Genomic DNA, 13,831 nt, shown 5'->3' on the forward strand with positions numbered 1-13,831 from the left:
CTTTCCAGGCTGCCGTGCCATATCAAGAAGATGGGGAAGGTCCATCCGTCGACTTCTCGCGGATCAAATGGCAACGACTAACGATCTCGATTATTTTGCAAACGATCGCACGTGTCTGCTTAACAAGTGCGGGTATAATAGGTCTACCGAAAAGTTCTGTCCGTTTTTGAATTGAAATATAACACAATTTTCATAGATTTAGTAATATTTATTGTTGAATATACTTTCCATCGTTACTTATGACTTCTTGCCAGTGCGATGGCAACTTGTAAATGCCATTTTTAAAAAATAGTTGCCGATTGTCAACGATTATAAAAACGAGGTGCAAGGCTCAAATCTCCTCTTTCCAAATTGTCCAGTTTTGTTTAGAAGCTGAAGAAAACTTGGGGAGAATTTACTATATTTGGCAATGTTGCTTTTACTATCCATAATGTTCGAAATAATGAACGCGAAGTAAGCATTGATCTATAAAAATAACAATTCTTTTCGTATTGTATTTGGCAGAATATTTGATTTGTTGAAGAGAACATCTCGCATATATTAGGTCTACCGGAAAGTTCTGTCCGTTTTTGAATTGAAATATAACACAATTTTCATACATTTAGTAATATTTATTGTAGAATACACTTTCCATCGTTACTTATGACTTCTTGCCAGCGCGATGGCAACTTGTAAATGTCATTTTTAAAAAATGATTTATCTTTAGAGGCGAAGAACTCAACTAGTGCTTGGTTAACGTCAGCTTCAGTTTTGAATTTTTTTTCCTGTAAAAAGTTTTGCAAAGAGAGAAACAAGTGATAATCGGAGGGTGCTAGGTTTGGGGAGTATGGTGGATGCGACAGAATTTCCCAGCCTAGCTCTGCGATTTTCCGACGAGTCGCCAAAGCAGCATGTGGTCTGGCATTATCAATATAAATATAATATAATATAATATAATAAATATATATAATATATAATATAATATAATAAATATAATAAATATATATAATATATAATATAATATAATAAATATAATAAATATATATAATATATAATATAATATAATAAATATAATAAATATATATAATATATAATATAATATAATAAATATAATATAATAAAATAATAATGACATGAGACATCTTTGTTTCAGTTTATTTAGGAGAGTGCATGTTTGTAATTGCAATGATAAAGAGAGATAGTCATATATGTCTGAAATCAACATGTGCATATGGATTGAAACTTGAAGTGACACTATCGGACAGAACTTTCCGGTAGACCTAATATTTTCATCTCTCTAGGAAAATGTTTCTGCTCGTCTTATTACAGAGGTACATGCGACGTTTCCCAACGTACAGACATTTCCATGTTTGCAGCGAAACCTGCCGAGAGACAAAATTGACATTTGCGCGAATATTGTTGATCAACGATGCCCGAGGACTCTCGAGGGTAACGGGATTAGATAAGGGTTAAAAAATATATTTCAGCCGCCGCACGTTCTCCCGTGTCCGTCTCCCAAACGAACGACGGAGGACGAAGGATCGCGTCGGATAGGGGAAAAATGAGAGCTAAGAGTAAGCGCGCATGGGGAGGGAATGGATAGGATGTTTCCTGCTCCGACCCCTCTTGCGAATCGGTCGCGGAATCAGAGGGGGGAAAAAACCGTCGTTCTTCCAGCCGGCGGACAGTATCGGGTATATAAAAGCTAGGCGAACGATCGGGCAGAGATGTTGTTGCCAGCTTCTGAAATCCGTCGATTGTGTCGCGGGACGAGCAATCGCGAGTGTCTCGAGGGATGCCATTTCGTGTGCCGTCGGTGTGACCGATCCTCTGGCGACGATGACCTCCCGCAGAAATGTGTCTCGATCACCGGTACGTTCCCGAATCGCACGCGGGACCCTTAATTTTCTCGCAAGACGGACGGGGTACACGGTCTCGCGAGCTTTTCGAACTCTCGTGACTCTTGTATCGTTAGTGTGACGTCACACGGCTGACGTATCTCTGAACTGCGAAGAAACACCCTCCGAATGGGGTATCATCGGTATCTCCCGAGAAGATTAATTTTCGAAATTTGATAAATAATATAATATATATATAATATATTAATATTATTATAATATATATATAATATATTAATATTATTATATTATTATATAATATATTAATATTATTATAATATATATATAATATATTAATATTATTATATTATTATATAATATATTAATATTATTATATTATTATATAATATATTAATATTATTATTATAATAATATATATAATAAATTTCTTTCTGTAAGAAAACGCGATCGTCGATCGGCATTTTCAGTTCCGGCGAGGTTCCCCTATTCGAAAACCAGTGACACCTGTGTCCAAGTGAACGATCGATCGTAGATTTCCGGCTCGAGGACACGAACGGATAAAGTGAAGAAACTGAGAGGACGAACGGCACAGTGTGACATCGCGGAATGTTCGCAACTATTTCGTTGCGAATAGTCGCCCTTGTTTGGGGATCGGTCGAGTCGCGGGAGTAAATGACGTAATAGATTATCCATGATGCAATTATTTCGAATGGTCGTGTGTGGTGCCGGCGACTCGATAAAATAGAAAGTATCCTTTCGATTTAGCCACGGCGTGACATGTTTACGCGGAAGATTCGCCGACAGCAGTCGATGCGAGTAGCGTGCGTACCGCGGTCGAGAGGTCACCGGGCACGAATGAAAACCAACCGCGGGTCTTGTCTTGGTTAGACGAACAGCTTCTTCGTACGCCGGAGAATGTTACGTCTTCGCATCCCGGGGAATACCAATCGAGAACGTTGTGTTCACTTTCGAAAACGGGTTCCCCTTATCGAACGATCGTCCAGCCTCCTTTGCAACCCTCGCATACTCCTCGGATATAAACATAAATAGACGTGATTATGGCAATTTGAGATGTAACATCGATGCGCGGGATCGTTACGAACAGTTTGGGACCGTGAACGTTACACTTGTGCAATTCGTTCGCAGGTTATTTAATTTCTGAAGAAAAATAGTTTCCTATGGGCGCATCGGAACACTATCGCCGCGTAGCGGTGAACGTCCGAACTTAATCGACCACCTATGTGAGCCGTTTATTTTGAAAGTGGCATAAGTCACTTTGTTTTTAAGACGATATATTTAAGGGTTTGCGTTTTAAAAATATTAATATATTATAATTATACTATATTATATTATTATATTATATTACATATATAATAATTATATAAATAATATAATAATATAAATAATATAAATATATATATAATATATATATATAAATAATAATATAATATATATATATATATATAATAATATTATAATTTTACGTTTAAAAATATGGATGCTAACTTTTGAGAAGATTTACCTGTATTTATTATCTCAGGATACTGATATTTTTCTCAGTATAAATAATTTCGTATAAACATTAAAAAATCACCACTTTTCATTACGGTAAAGTGACTTATGCCACTTTCAAAATAAACGACTCATATGCACGATGCAGGGTCATCGAAAAAACACGAATAAATCAAGGGCGCGCGATTATTCAGGCGTATATGTTGCATCGATAACGTGTATAAACAAAACAAACATCGACCCGGTGAAAGGTAATTAATTAACGTAATAGTTAATCGACTATCCAGAAGCAATTAATTATGCTTACCAGTGTTTCCACTTGTACTTTCCATGTGATATCGATGCGGTACGTTTTCGCGAACAGTTATGCGTTGTTGATTTATTTTTTAATCGCCTAATTTTCTCGTAATTCATATTTTCCGGCAGCCTTGCATCGCGTATACGGGGGAGATTTAATTTGAGCGTTTACCGCTATGCGGTGATAGTGTTTCGATGCCCATGGGAGGACATTTTTCCATAAATTAAATTACACGTGGATCAATACCTGAAATTTTACAATTTCGATCTCAAATTGTTCGAAATGATTCCGTGCATTGATTGTATACCGCAGATGACCACAATTATGTTATATTTTTTTTTTAAATAGCCCGATTATGAACCACAAACGCCCTAACTAAAATATGAGCTCTCATTGTCAGAAGAATTTATGCAGAGAATATTGGACGTCTTCTAGAAATTCAAAATTATATCTGTAATATATATATATATATATCTGTAACTATATCTGTATCATACAATAGAAACTTTATTTATTACTGTAAATACAGATAACAAATGATTTTTGCCGCTTTTTCCATAAGATATGGTATCGAATTCGGCAAAGATCATCTGCTCCCTTTAAACGTCTCTATAGCGCTGAATCATGCAGCGGCAAAATACTGAAACTATTAGCCGAAATTGGATGTTGGTAAATCCTCGAACTTTCGTCACCGATTTGCCACTTAGTAATTCGTGATGTACCGATTCCTGAAAGAGCTTTCAGATTTTGTCACAAGAGGCGTTACCGTTCCGCTAACAGTTTCAGCCTTCTTCCATTTACTAATTGGCGCTGTACGGACCACGAATATAGAGCTTCTTGATTTCCCCACAAGAAGCGCTCCAATAGCAATTGGTTCATACCGGATTTCCATAATACCTTGCGTCAAAAACGGCAAGAATCATGCGCTTTCTTTATTTCTAATAATAAATAAGCTTCAATCTGCAGAATATGGACGCCGATTTTTCTACATATTCCTATACCTTCAAAATATATTTTTCATCCCTGATATGACAAATTTCATGCTGCTCCGTGTACACATATCTTCCATGCGGCAAGAATCATTTTTAGCTGTAACAAATATGTTTTTCATACTTTCAACATTGGACGGGTTTATATGTATGTATATTGCTATGTAGTGCTATTGATATATATAGCCTTCTAACGACTTCATAGCAATATATATATATAATATATTATTATATTATTTTATTTTATATATATTATTATTATATATTACATTATATATATATATATTGCTATGAAGTCGTTAGAAGGCTTGAACGATGCGACAATTTAATATGGTTCAGCAGCCTGCGGCCCGATTAGATTTCCCGAAGTCCAGAATCCTGTCTCGCCTTTCTTTATACGTTACACCAAATAGAGGAAATGTAACTCGAAATCGACGCACGTTCTCGCAGGTCCTGTGGCTGGTGCTCCTCATCGCGTACTGTTGCGACGGCGAAAAGCTGTCTCCGGATCAGAAGGCGCCTCCGTTCGCGCGTGGTTCAGGCGGACTGATCCTGAACACCCCGTTGGAGGACAACAAGGCCAGACACCGACCGATACAGAGCGGTCCCAGCGGCTCGACCGCGGGAGATCAGGTGCAGAGGGAGGAGACGGAGATGTTGAAGGAAGTGGACGGCGAGTTGGTACGAGTCGTTAAGGGTAGCTTCTCGTACAAAAGTCCCGAGGGTCTGCCAATCTCCGTGAAGTGAGCTTTCCTTTCTTTGTCACATCGTTTTACCCGAAACCTGTAAACTATCGGGTGGTCTTTATCGAAGGTACGAGGCCGACGAAAATGGGAACAGAGCGAGCTTCAAGTTCGGCACCGGCGAAGCGGGAGGCTCGGTTACGCCCGGCAAATCTTCGGGACCAAGAAAAGGAGGTGGCGACCGACAAAACGGTCAAGGAACCAAGGGAGGGAACGGATCGAAGGATAACGCTTACCTTCCACCCAACAAAGACGTAGACAGAAGCTACCTGCCTCCGAAATAGAACCGCGCAACCGGTGTAAAAGACACGGTAACCCGTACTATAGCAATTTGTTAATGGTCCAAGGATTCTTCTTCAGAAACGTCAAGTTGTTCGCTCGGTAGAATTGTACAAAGCCTGTAAACATTTAGCTGATTAAATTAATCAATGATACGACACACATGACTATATTCTACACAGTACGAAATAAAGTATATTTTTTCACACATGATAATGCTCACATAGCGATGTAAACCGTCAAGATCTTGGAGTCCAGCTAGCACTACCTAACTCGTTGTATTTACAGTTCGTATCTTTTCTAAATAACACTTAGAAAAATATAAGAATAGTGACCATGTGGAGATTTTGATATTCCGCATTGTAAAAAAGAGTTTATTGATTATTGAAATCAAATTTTTATATAACACGTTTGTCACTTAGAATATTGGTCGATTGTCCATTGGTGTTCATCTTTCGGAACCACGGTATGTGGAATAACCGAACGGGCTTAACAGCAACGGTATGTGATAGTGTCCGGCGGGATCCTTCACATCGAACACGATTTCGATGAACGGGTACATAGTCTCTATTCTTCTTAGCGTAAAGTACTTGTCCACGTCGAAGTGGATCTTGTATCGCCCGGCAGTAAAGCTGGCTCTTATACTATCCACTAAGTCTACGCAACGACCATTCGGAGAAGTATTACTGAAAAGGCACAACCATTGTAACAACAAAACTACTTATCTCTAATATTTCATTTATGAATCTCTTATATATATATACCTTTCATTTAAAAACGTCCATCGTCCATCCATAAGTTTGTACAAGCTAACTTGTAATCCTCCGACAGGCAATCCTTTGCTTGTATCCACAACGTGCGTAGAGATTTGAGGTTTCTTCGACGTCGGGGATCTAGCGGACTTCACAAACACATGCTAAAATATAGGAAAGCTGTGCTAATTGAATGTTTTTGTAATTACAAAAGACTATGGATTAGTTCGATTGTAATTTTGCACAACCCACCTTTTTTCCAGATTGATAGCTGGTACCCGCGACAGCCACTTGCTCCTTGTTTATCAAAAGGGTTTTCGACGTGTCTCCCGCCTGATTAGCTGCAATTGCAGGTTTCCTATCAGCTAGTACAAACGTAGGTAGTTTATTCTTGAATTTACTCAGCACATACTGAGTACCAGGTTGAAAAGTACCACCTGACAAAGTTAGAGTTTTACCACCCGACGTTAAAGTGATCGTTTTATTTTGCGCAGGAGTAATGGGGATGGTGTTCACCGGTTGAAGAACTCCTATCGTGTTAGAGGGAGACGCAACCGATGAATTCATTTGATATGTCGCGCCCAAAATAGGCAACGGGCACGCCACCAGTATATCCGAATTCGCTTGTTGCTTCTCGCCTTGCTGAAATACCATATACGAACGTTTACGTAACATAGAGCGATAGATTTAATATAAGTACATTTACAATGCTTACAAATTTGCTAGACTTTCTGTCCGACTTAATCTCGGATCGTCGAATAGTTTTTCCATTTTCACGCGACTCTTTCTGCATTTCTTTGTTCGAATCTTCCTCATCGGAAAGAAGCGCAACAACTCGAATTTCAGAACTGTTGTGATCTTCCGATTCCACCACCATTTCCATTTGCACTTCCCCTTGATTCTCCGATTCTTCCAGATATTCGCTTTGCATATGTTCCATCGCATCAGCTATAGGATCTTCGGTGTTGTCCTAACAAGATCAACCACTTTAGTTACAAATTCTTGAATCAAGGAATATAAAAAACTTGGATAGCCAAAGAAACTAACTACTCTCTCCAGTTTGATCTTCTTCGAAGAATGTTTCACAGTCTCATCCTCCAAGGACATATGCAAATGTGATACATCTTCCTCATCCTCGTCGACGTCGTCCACATCGTCTTTGATGTGGGTTTCATCCAGTTCGTCATCTGTTTCCAATCTTTCAACAACATATTCTACTTCCTCATCATCTACTTCGGTTTGAACATTTTCAGATGTCTAATGAAAATTTACATCGATATACTATAAATTGCTTGAATCGGTTTAGCCAGATCGGAAGTTATACAAATGAACGGTACAAACATCAATTTCACCAATCTCTACTTCAACTTCCTCATCTCCATTTAACTTTTGGGCAAGAGCCTTCTTCTTTTCTTCTGCCTCGTGTAACAGAGCTGCTCGCTGGTGCTTCATAGTACATGTGTGCTTCAATAGAGACAGTCGATGGGCATGCAGGTTTTTCTTGCAGTACATGCAATAAGCACGCGTCGCTTGAAAAGGTACAGATGTTAACCATCCTATAAAACATATTCTATTGAGTGCATAAGCATATACATACAACTTATACATAGGATACTATTTAGTAGAATATTATTCACAGTTTCTGTTTTAAAAATTTACAGATCATAAAGTAAATTAGCAAGAACTAAAACTATGCAAAAAAAAAATTAAAATAAAGAATCTACCATAAAACGTGAAGATATAAGAAATAAAGTCTATTTATAGGTTGTATAAATATAATTTACGTTCTCACTTCACTATGAGGTTTCCTTCATTTCTATTTACGAGTCACTTTGATACAGTTATGTATATATACATACATGAACATCACTATATACCTCGTCGTAACGCGAAGCGAATTAAGCAAAGTATTAAACAACGAACGTACCGCGGAATTCACATATTTTAATGCACCTGTATATCTGTTCGATGATTTGCAATTTCGCGCCTTCTCTGCCGAATAATCTGGCCTATTATTCCAAATGCGACATTCCACTAAACGTGTTCCTACCGTATGGTGATATCTACTCGGCCGACCATTGAATTACCCAGCGGTACCTTTACTGGTGACTTATTAACGCTAGTAATATGGTTAGGCATGTAACAACACAGTGTCCGGTGATGTCACGTCAAGTGCGTTCACGCGGTGCTGGGTTGCTCCAAATTTTTCGAGTAGGGAATAGACACGAATTTCGTCGATTGTATACGAAACTAGAAGCGACCGATGAGTGGTGAAGATACGTACGTAATTAGTAAAAACGAGTACACGATAAAATGACTGCCGTGATCGCTTAAAAACATTCTCGACTTCGCATATAAGGTGTCCGTCGATAGTCAAATATTCGATAAAAGAAAGTGTGCTGGTTGTGTTACGCGGGCCCGCGTGCTCTCTAAAAATAATGAATTGGCTGTAAGATCGAAAGCGTCATTTCTTGAGACCGTCGCGTTTATATATTCTGTACATTGCGAGCATACGATTAAAGGGTACAGCTATACATATACACGATGTGCGTGCATATCAAAGCGTGGCAAGAATTCACGAACAATGGCAATGTTTAATGTTGCCGTGTTACAAAGAATTACTTCGCAAGACAGCTATAACATACGGTTACGGTAACAAGGTGATACCTTTAAAATCGGGCATTTGCTCCCACTCTTTTCTATATCTCTGCGTGTAGACACGCGTTTTGGCATGGCTAATTTTCCCCGTAGGGGTAAGCCGCTGACCCGTTGGCGTTAGGAGATTGGCGTGCATCACGGTTTCCGGAGTCGTGACCATAGCCAAATGCTTCTTCGTGTCCATCACCGTTGAGTGCAAAGGAGATCGATTTGAAATCGCCCGGATCTCAAAATACCCAAAATCGTAACACGAAATCACTAAATAGTTTTTTCCACGATCAAAGGGGGAGGGGGCACGCAACGAGTCTCCGAGATCCTCACCTAGCCTAGTACCGAAGTTAACTCCCTAGCAATGGCGGACAACTGCAACACTACAACAGTGCGCGCTGTGCGCGGTCCCCTCTAGCCCCCTCTGCTATTCGGGACCGAGTTATGTAGTGTACCGTACCAGTAGCGTACCTCAAATTACAGTGATGTATCTATTTCAGTTAGCACCCTGCTTTTTATACACATATGTATTTAACATACTTTCTTTTCTTCTACGCAGCAACAAATAAAAGATCTCGCCGTAGAAACCCTAAAATTTCTATTTACGCGCATCGTGAACGGTGTGTGTCGCGCATACATGTAAAAACATGAAATATTTAATTTTTCAACCGATCATAATTTCGCAACGTAATTTTGCATTCCCCAATCCACAGTTATTGAACAATATATTTACCGAGCCAGTTGAATTTATTCAGATTAATTTTAATAGGAAGTGATTATAAAACTGTTGGCTTCATAATTCTTTGATCGTGCGACATTTATAGATGTATTCCAACTGCGTGCTCTTTATTAAATTTATACGTACGATACTGTCCTACGATAGGGGTACGTAATAATTGGTTGAATCGATATGCGTGCGCATTCTAACGGGAACTTCACGTTAGGCGGGAAAAATAACAAATGATTCTAGATGGAAAAGATACGAGAGTTATCGCCTCGATCAGAGAGCAGGAAATAATTATTGAATATTTGTTATAAAATTTTAACATTTTGCAATCGAAAACTGCGAATACGATGTTCAGATTGGATTCAATATAATGTAGATACATATACTTTAAAATGTCATGAACGCCATCTAGAAGGCCCCGAATTAATGAATCAATAGTAGCGCACCCTTTACGAAAGAATCAAGAATTAAGAATATCCTTATTAGGGGAAACCTTTTAAATCATTTAAATATTCATGATAACGAAACGTGAAAATATACAATCCTATTTATTGTTATTCTCAAGATCCATAATCATTTTCCTCTTTCGACTGGTACGTTTACGAAAATAAAGTAAAAAAAATTATCAGCATATTCATAGCTTTATTTTGTTAATAAAATATAAAATGGCAAATATACTTCTTACCATTCTTACCAAATGCATTATAAATACGAAATTTAGGATTTTTATTATACACAATTCTAGCTAAGAGCGAGAAAAAAAGCTGCTTCAATTTATTGCTATTAAAAGCAATTTTTGAATTTTATTTTTATTTAATTTTATTATTCTACGCAACGTATACTCTTTTTCTACTTATTAGTAATTCTCTAATCCCACATTATTATTTATATATTAAGAATGGTAACCGATTTAGAGCAGAATATTTTTTACAATATACCATTTACCATTTCGTTGAAATTAACTCGTGTACATAGGCGGTAGACTTGTATTGTCACTAGCAAATAATATGTAGTAATATAATTTAATTTTGCTCGAAAAATAGTGGTATACTTAATTAAATTTTTTCAGAAATACAATATTACAACAATACGATATTTCGAGACTTTCATATATTAATAATGATATGAAAAATTTAGATACTGCTTTTGGAAAAATATTTCGATATGGTTTATCCAATTTCCTATTACATACAGTGAAACAAAGAACCATGCGAGTTTTTCAGGAATGTAACATAACGCTAGATTATACACTAGGAAATATGGACTCGTGAAACATGTGATGATAGTCATTTTTATTTTATATTTTGTACAGCCGGGGCAACATTGATAAATATGTAGTATCTCGATTCATCGAAAAGAATTCTTTTACAATAGTCGATTCTGCTGTAGGTACAATTGTAAGCAGTCACGGTCCTGTAAGGAGCTAAATGGACCAATCAAAGACTAGTCACGTGATCAAATACAGCGCCATCACAGCTACGTGTTGCTTTACTTCATATGTATAGTATGTATATACAACTATCAAGCTTAAATGAAATGATGTACGTACGCGTAGTCAATACAGACAAACGCTTAAAATACAAAACAAGCCAAGGTAACGGACTTAACAATAAGTGATAGAGAGAGAGCGAGAGTGACACTAAAAGATCTGTCCTGTACACTGAAATAAAAGTGTACATAAAAGGTGACGTAGATCTAATAATCGGTGAAATAAACTATTTAATATTTTTGCAATATTTATAAAAAGTGACACTTAAAACGGTAATCAAACACACATACTGGATATGCCGCTACTATTCAAACAAAGTACGATTTTCTAAGCAAGCATCTTTGCCAATAAGGATTGTACACTGTACGGTATTGTTAAGTGTAAAATATGTGTAAACCTTTATTGATGAGAATACACTGATCAAATTATTTAAAATTTAAACAATGAAGCAAGCAAAATATAGGGTAGAAGCTTTCATTATACCTACATGCATAAGTAACAATACAAATTCTGTTTTAAATGATAGACGCGATGAAAGATTACAATTAAACAGTGTTAATAACGTGACCGTTGGTATTAAAGAAAGTGAAGCAATTTGTTTCGCAAATGACACAAATAATTCACTCACCATAGAAGAGGAGAGTATTCAAAATGCAAAGAACTCTATAACTCTTGAAAGACTTACAGAAGAAAATAAAAATATATGTAGCAATTTTTATTTTTCATCTCCGAATAACAAAACAAAATATGAAACATCGTATAATACAAATGTCTTGTCGAAAATATTTGATAAAGTGGAGAGATTAACGCCAATCGACGAACGAACCGAGGACGCGGAAGAAAATATTACCGAACTGTGTTATCACGGATGCAAGAATGGTTGTTCTGCTATTGTATCAACTCCTCAGGAAATCAGCGAAAAGATATTTGAAGAAAATTGGCTACAAAAGCTGGAGAATATAAAACAGAAAGAAGCAGAATTGAGAAATAGAGAAATAATTTTACTGAGTCGTGAAAAAGCATTGACTAAAAAAGAAGAAGAGATCAGAATATTAGAATGTCAATTAAATGATAAATTAAAACAATTAGACTTGGATCATAAGAAAAATCGGCATATACGTGATCTATTGAAGATATCTGCTATCAATCAAAATAGTCAAGAATTACATGTTGATTTTGATTCCAAAGTTTTGCCGCAAAAAATCCATAGAAGTGATACTAAGATGAACATTGCACATGTTGATAACTTGAACTCATACATACAAAATAGTCAAACACAGGATATTGTCCACAACCTGCAGGAACATTCTAATAAAGATTTAAGTAATAACAAGGAAAGCGTATGTAAGGATTTACAAGAGAAAAGAAGCAGTGGGAGTTCATCTTCTTCTTCTTCCGACCATAGTGTATCAGAAGCAAGATCTAAGCAGAGGTCTACCATCAAAAGCTCCACAACTTCCAAATCTTATGGTTCTAGAACTATCTCTAGTAATTTCCATAAAAGTAAGAGACCTTCAAAAATATCTTACGAAGATTTAGATACCACATTGTCTGCAGATATAGGAGATTCATCTTTCATCCAAACTTCACAGAAATTTAATCCTGAATTATATAGAAAACCATTTGCATTTACAAGGTCAGTCAGCGAACGTCGTGGAAGATATACAAGTAAAGAGAGTAGCATCAATGTTCAAGTTAAGAACTTGGGTAATATTTGGGAAGAGTTTGAGATACCTGTTGGAATGGAACAGGCTAAAGTATTACAAAGAGTAACAAAAAATATATCTGTTTCACAAGATAAAAGTACAAAATTCCAAAACTATGGTCTTATAGATTATAATATTAGTGCATCGACTACAGAACATAAAATTGAAAATGAAAGAAAATATTCATATTTGAATTTAGAAACAGGAAATAAATTATGCTCGCATCAAAAACTAATAAAAAATTCAAAGGGAAGACCCATATCTTGGAATGAAGATACTAATGAGTGCTCACAGAAGAAACAAAAGGTTTATACAACAACAAAAAGAGTATTAACAAAAGATATCGAAGACAAAGAAAACTGTAAATGTAATACCAAAAGCGATAAGACTGATAAGGTTTTGAGAAAGAATGACATTAAAAATAGAATTCTTACTATATTTCGTTGATGTATTACTAATATGGAAAAACATAGCAACTGTATGCAATTGTAGAAAAATGTGTATATTAAAATATTTTCTTACATTCTTATAGAAATAAAATTATATTTCATTTATTGTCTAAAATAAAAGTCATACATTACAATTAATTTGAAGTATGTTTATTTCACTGTATGGATTACATAAGCAAGTAATCACATTGTAATAAACTGAGGAAGTTGTATATACAATTGTCAAACTATCAGATTTTCATAGAATTACCATGATGGTGCTTCTCCTGGTTTCAGTTCTCTTCCAAATAAAGCAGACTTGTCCCGTACGCGAGTCGCTTGTGATTTCCAGTTACTAAGCACTCCATAAAACAGCAGGAGAGGAATTCCTGTATAACCTGTCATAAGTACAAACTGTTTTGCA

General features: G+C 36.5%; 3 protein-coding genes across 12 annotated transcripts; 2 read left to right on the forward strand and 1 right to left on the reverse strand.

Annotated features, from left to right (window-relative positions):
• The first annotated feature begins 1,095 nt into the window (after positions 1 to 1,095).
• LOC117222762 (uncharacterized) lies at positions 1,096 to 5,819 on the forward strand. Its single transcript, XM_033474660.2, has 3 exons — positions 1,096 to 1,851; positions 5,088 to 5,380; positions 5,451 to 5,819. Exons 1-3 carry the CDS (start codon positions 1,564 to 1,566, stop codon positions 5,662 to 5,664), a joined length of 795 nt encoding a protein of 264 aa, XP_033330551.2. The 5' UTR covers positions 1,096 to 1,563; the 3' UTR covers positions 5,665 to 5,819.
• An 8-nt stretch (positions 5,820 to 5,827) lies between these two features.
• LOC117222720 (uncharacterized) lies at positions 5,828 to 9,253 on the reverse strand. Of its 10 annotated transcripts, none has more exons than XM_076522724.1 (8): positions 9,079 to 9,253; positions 7,753 to 7,967; positions 7,459 to 7,668; positions 7,127 to 7,381; positions 6,849 to 7,053; positions 6,664 to 6,752; positions 6,424 to 6,560; positions 5,828 to 6,345 (listed from the first exon to the last, which is right to left on the reverse strand). In XM_076522724.1, exons 1-8 carry the CDS (start codon positions 9,251 to 9,253, stop codon positions 6,108 to 6,110), a joined length of 1,524 nt encoding a protein of 507 aa, XP_076378839.1. In that variant the 3' UTR covers positions 5,828 to 6,107. The 10 variants fall into 10 exon arrangements, with proteins under 10 accessions (XP_076378839.1, XP_033330491.2, XP_033330481.2 ...); XM_033474600.2 differs by having other exon boundaries at positions 6,424 to 6,575; XM_033474590.2 differs by having other exon boundaries at positions 6,664 to 7,053.
• Positions 8,561 to 13,566, forward strand: LOC117222712 (uncharacterized). Its single transcript, XM_033474569.2, has 2 exons — positions 8,561 to 8,691; positions 11,174 to 13,566. Exon 2 carries the CDS (start codon positions 11,717 to 11,719, stop codon positions 13,424 to 13,426), a length of 1,710 nt encoding a protein of 569 aa, XP_033330460.2. The 5' UTR covers positions 8,561 to 8,691; positions 11,174 to 11,716; the 3' UTR covers positions 13,427 to 13,566.
• Positions 13,567 to 13,831: the final 265 nt, after the last annotated feature.

Source organism: Megalopta genalis, chromosome 1, assembly GCF_051020955.1.
Source record: "Megalopta genalis isolate 19385.01 chromosome 1, iyMegGena1_principal, whole genome shotgun sequence".
Lineage (NCBI taxonomy): Eukaryota > Metazoa > Arthropoda > Insecta > Hymenoptera > Halictidae > Megalopta > Megalopta genalis.

What these genes read in the sequence shown, in the direction of transcription:
- LOC117222762 (XM_033474660.2), top strand. Translation starts at nt 1,564, where the DNA reads ATGGGGAGGGAATGGATAGGATGTTTCCTGCTCCGACCCCTCTTGCGA. An exon ending in GAAATGTGTCTCGATCACCG is followed by an intron (nt 1,852 to 5,087) that starts GTACGTTCCCGA and finishes ACGTTCTCGCAG; the next exon opens with GTCCTGTGGCTGGTGCTCCT. An exon ending in GGTCTGCCAATCTCCGTGAA is followed by an intron (nt 5,381 to 5,450) that starts GTGAGCTTTCCT and finishes TCTTTATCGAAG; the next exon opens with GTACGAGGCCGACGAAAATG.
- LOC117222720 (XM_033474582.2), bottom strand. Translation starts at nt 9,253, where the DNA reads ATGGACACGAAGAAGCATTTGGCTATGGTCACGACTCCGGAAACCGTG. An exon ending in AGATCAAACTGGAGAGAGTA is followed by an intron (nt 7,382 to 7,458) that starts GTTAGTTTCTTT and finishes TGATCTTGTTAG; the next exon opens with GACAACACCGAAGATCCTAT. An exon ending in GCTATCAATCTGGAAAAAAG is followed by an intron (nt 6,576 to 6,663) that starts GTGGGTTGTGCA and finishes CCTATATTTTAG; the next exon opens with CATGTGTTTGTGAAGTCCGC.
- LOC117222712 (XM_033474569.2), top strand. Translation starts at nt 11,717, where the DNA reads ATGAAGCAAGCAAAATATAGGGTAGAAGCTTTCATTATACCTACATGC.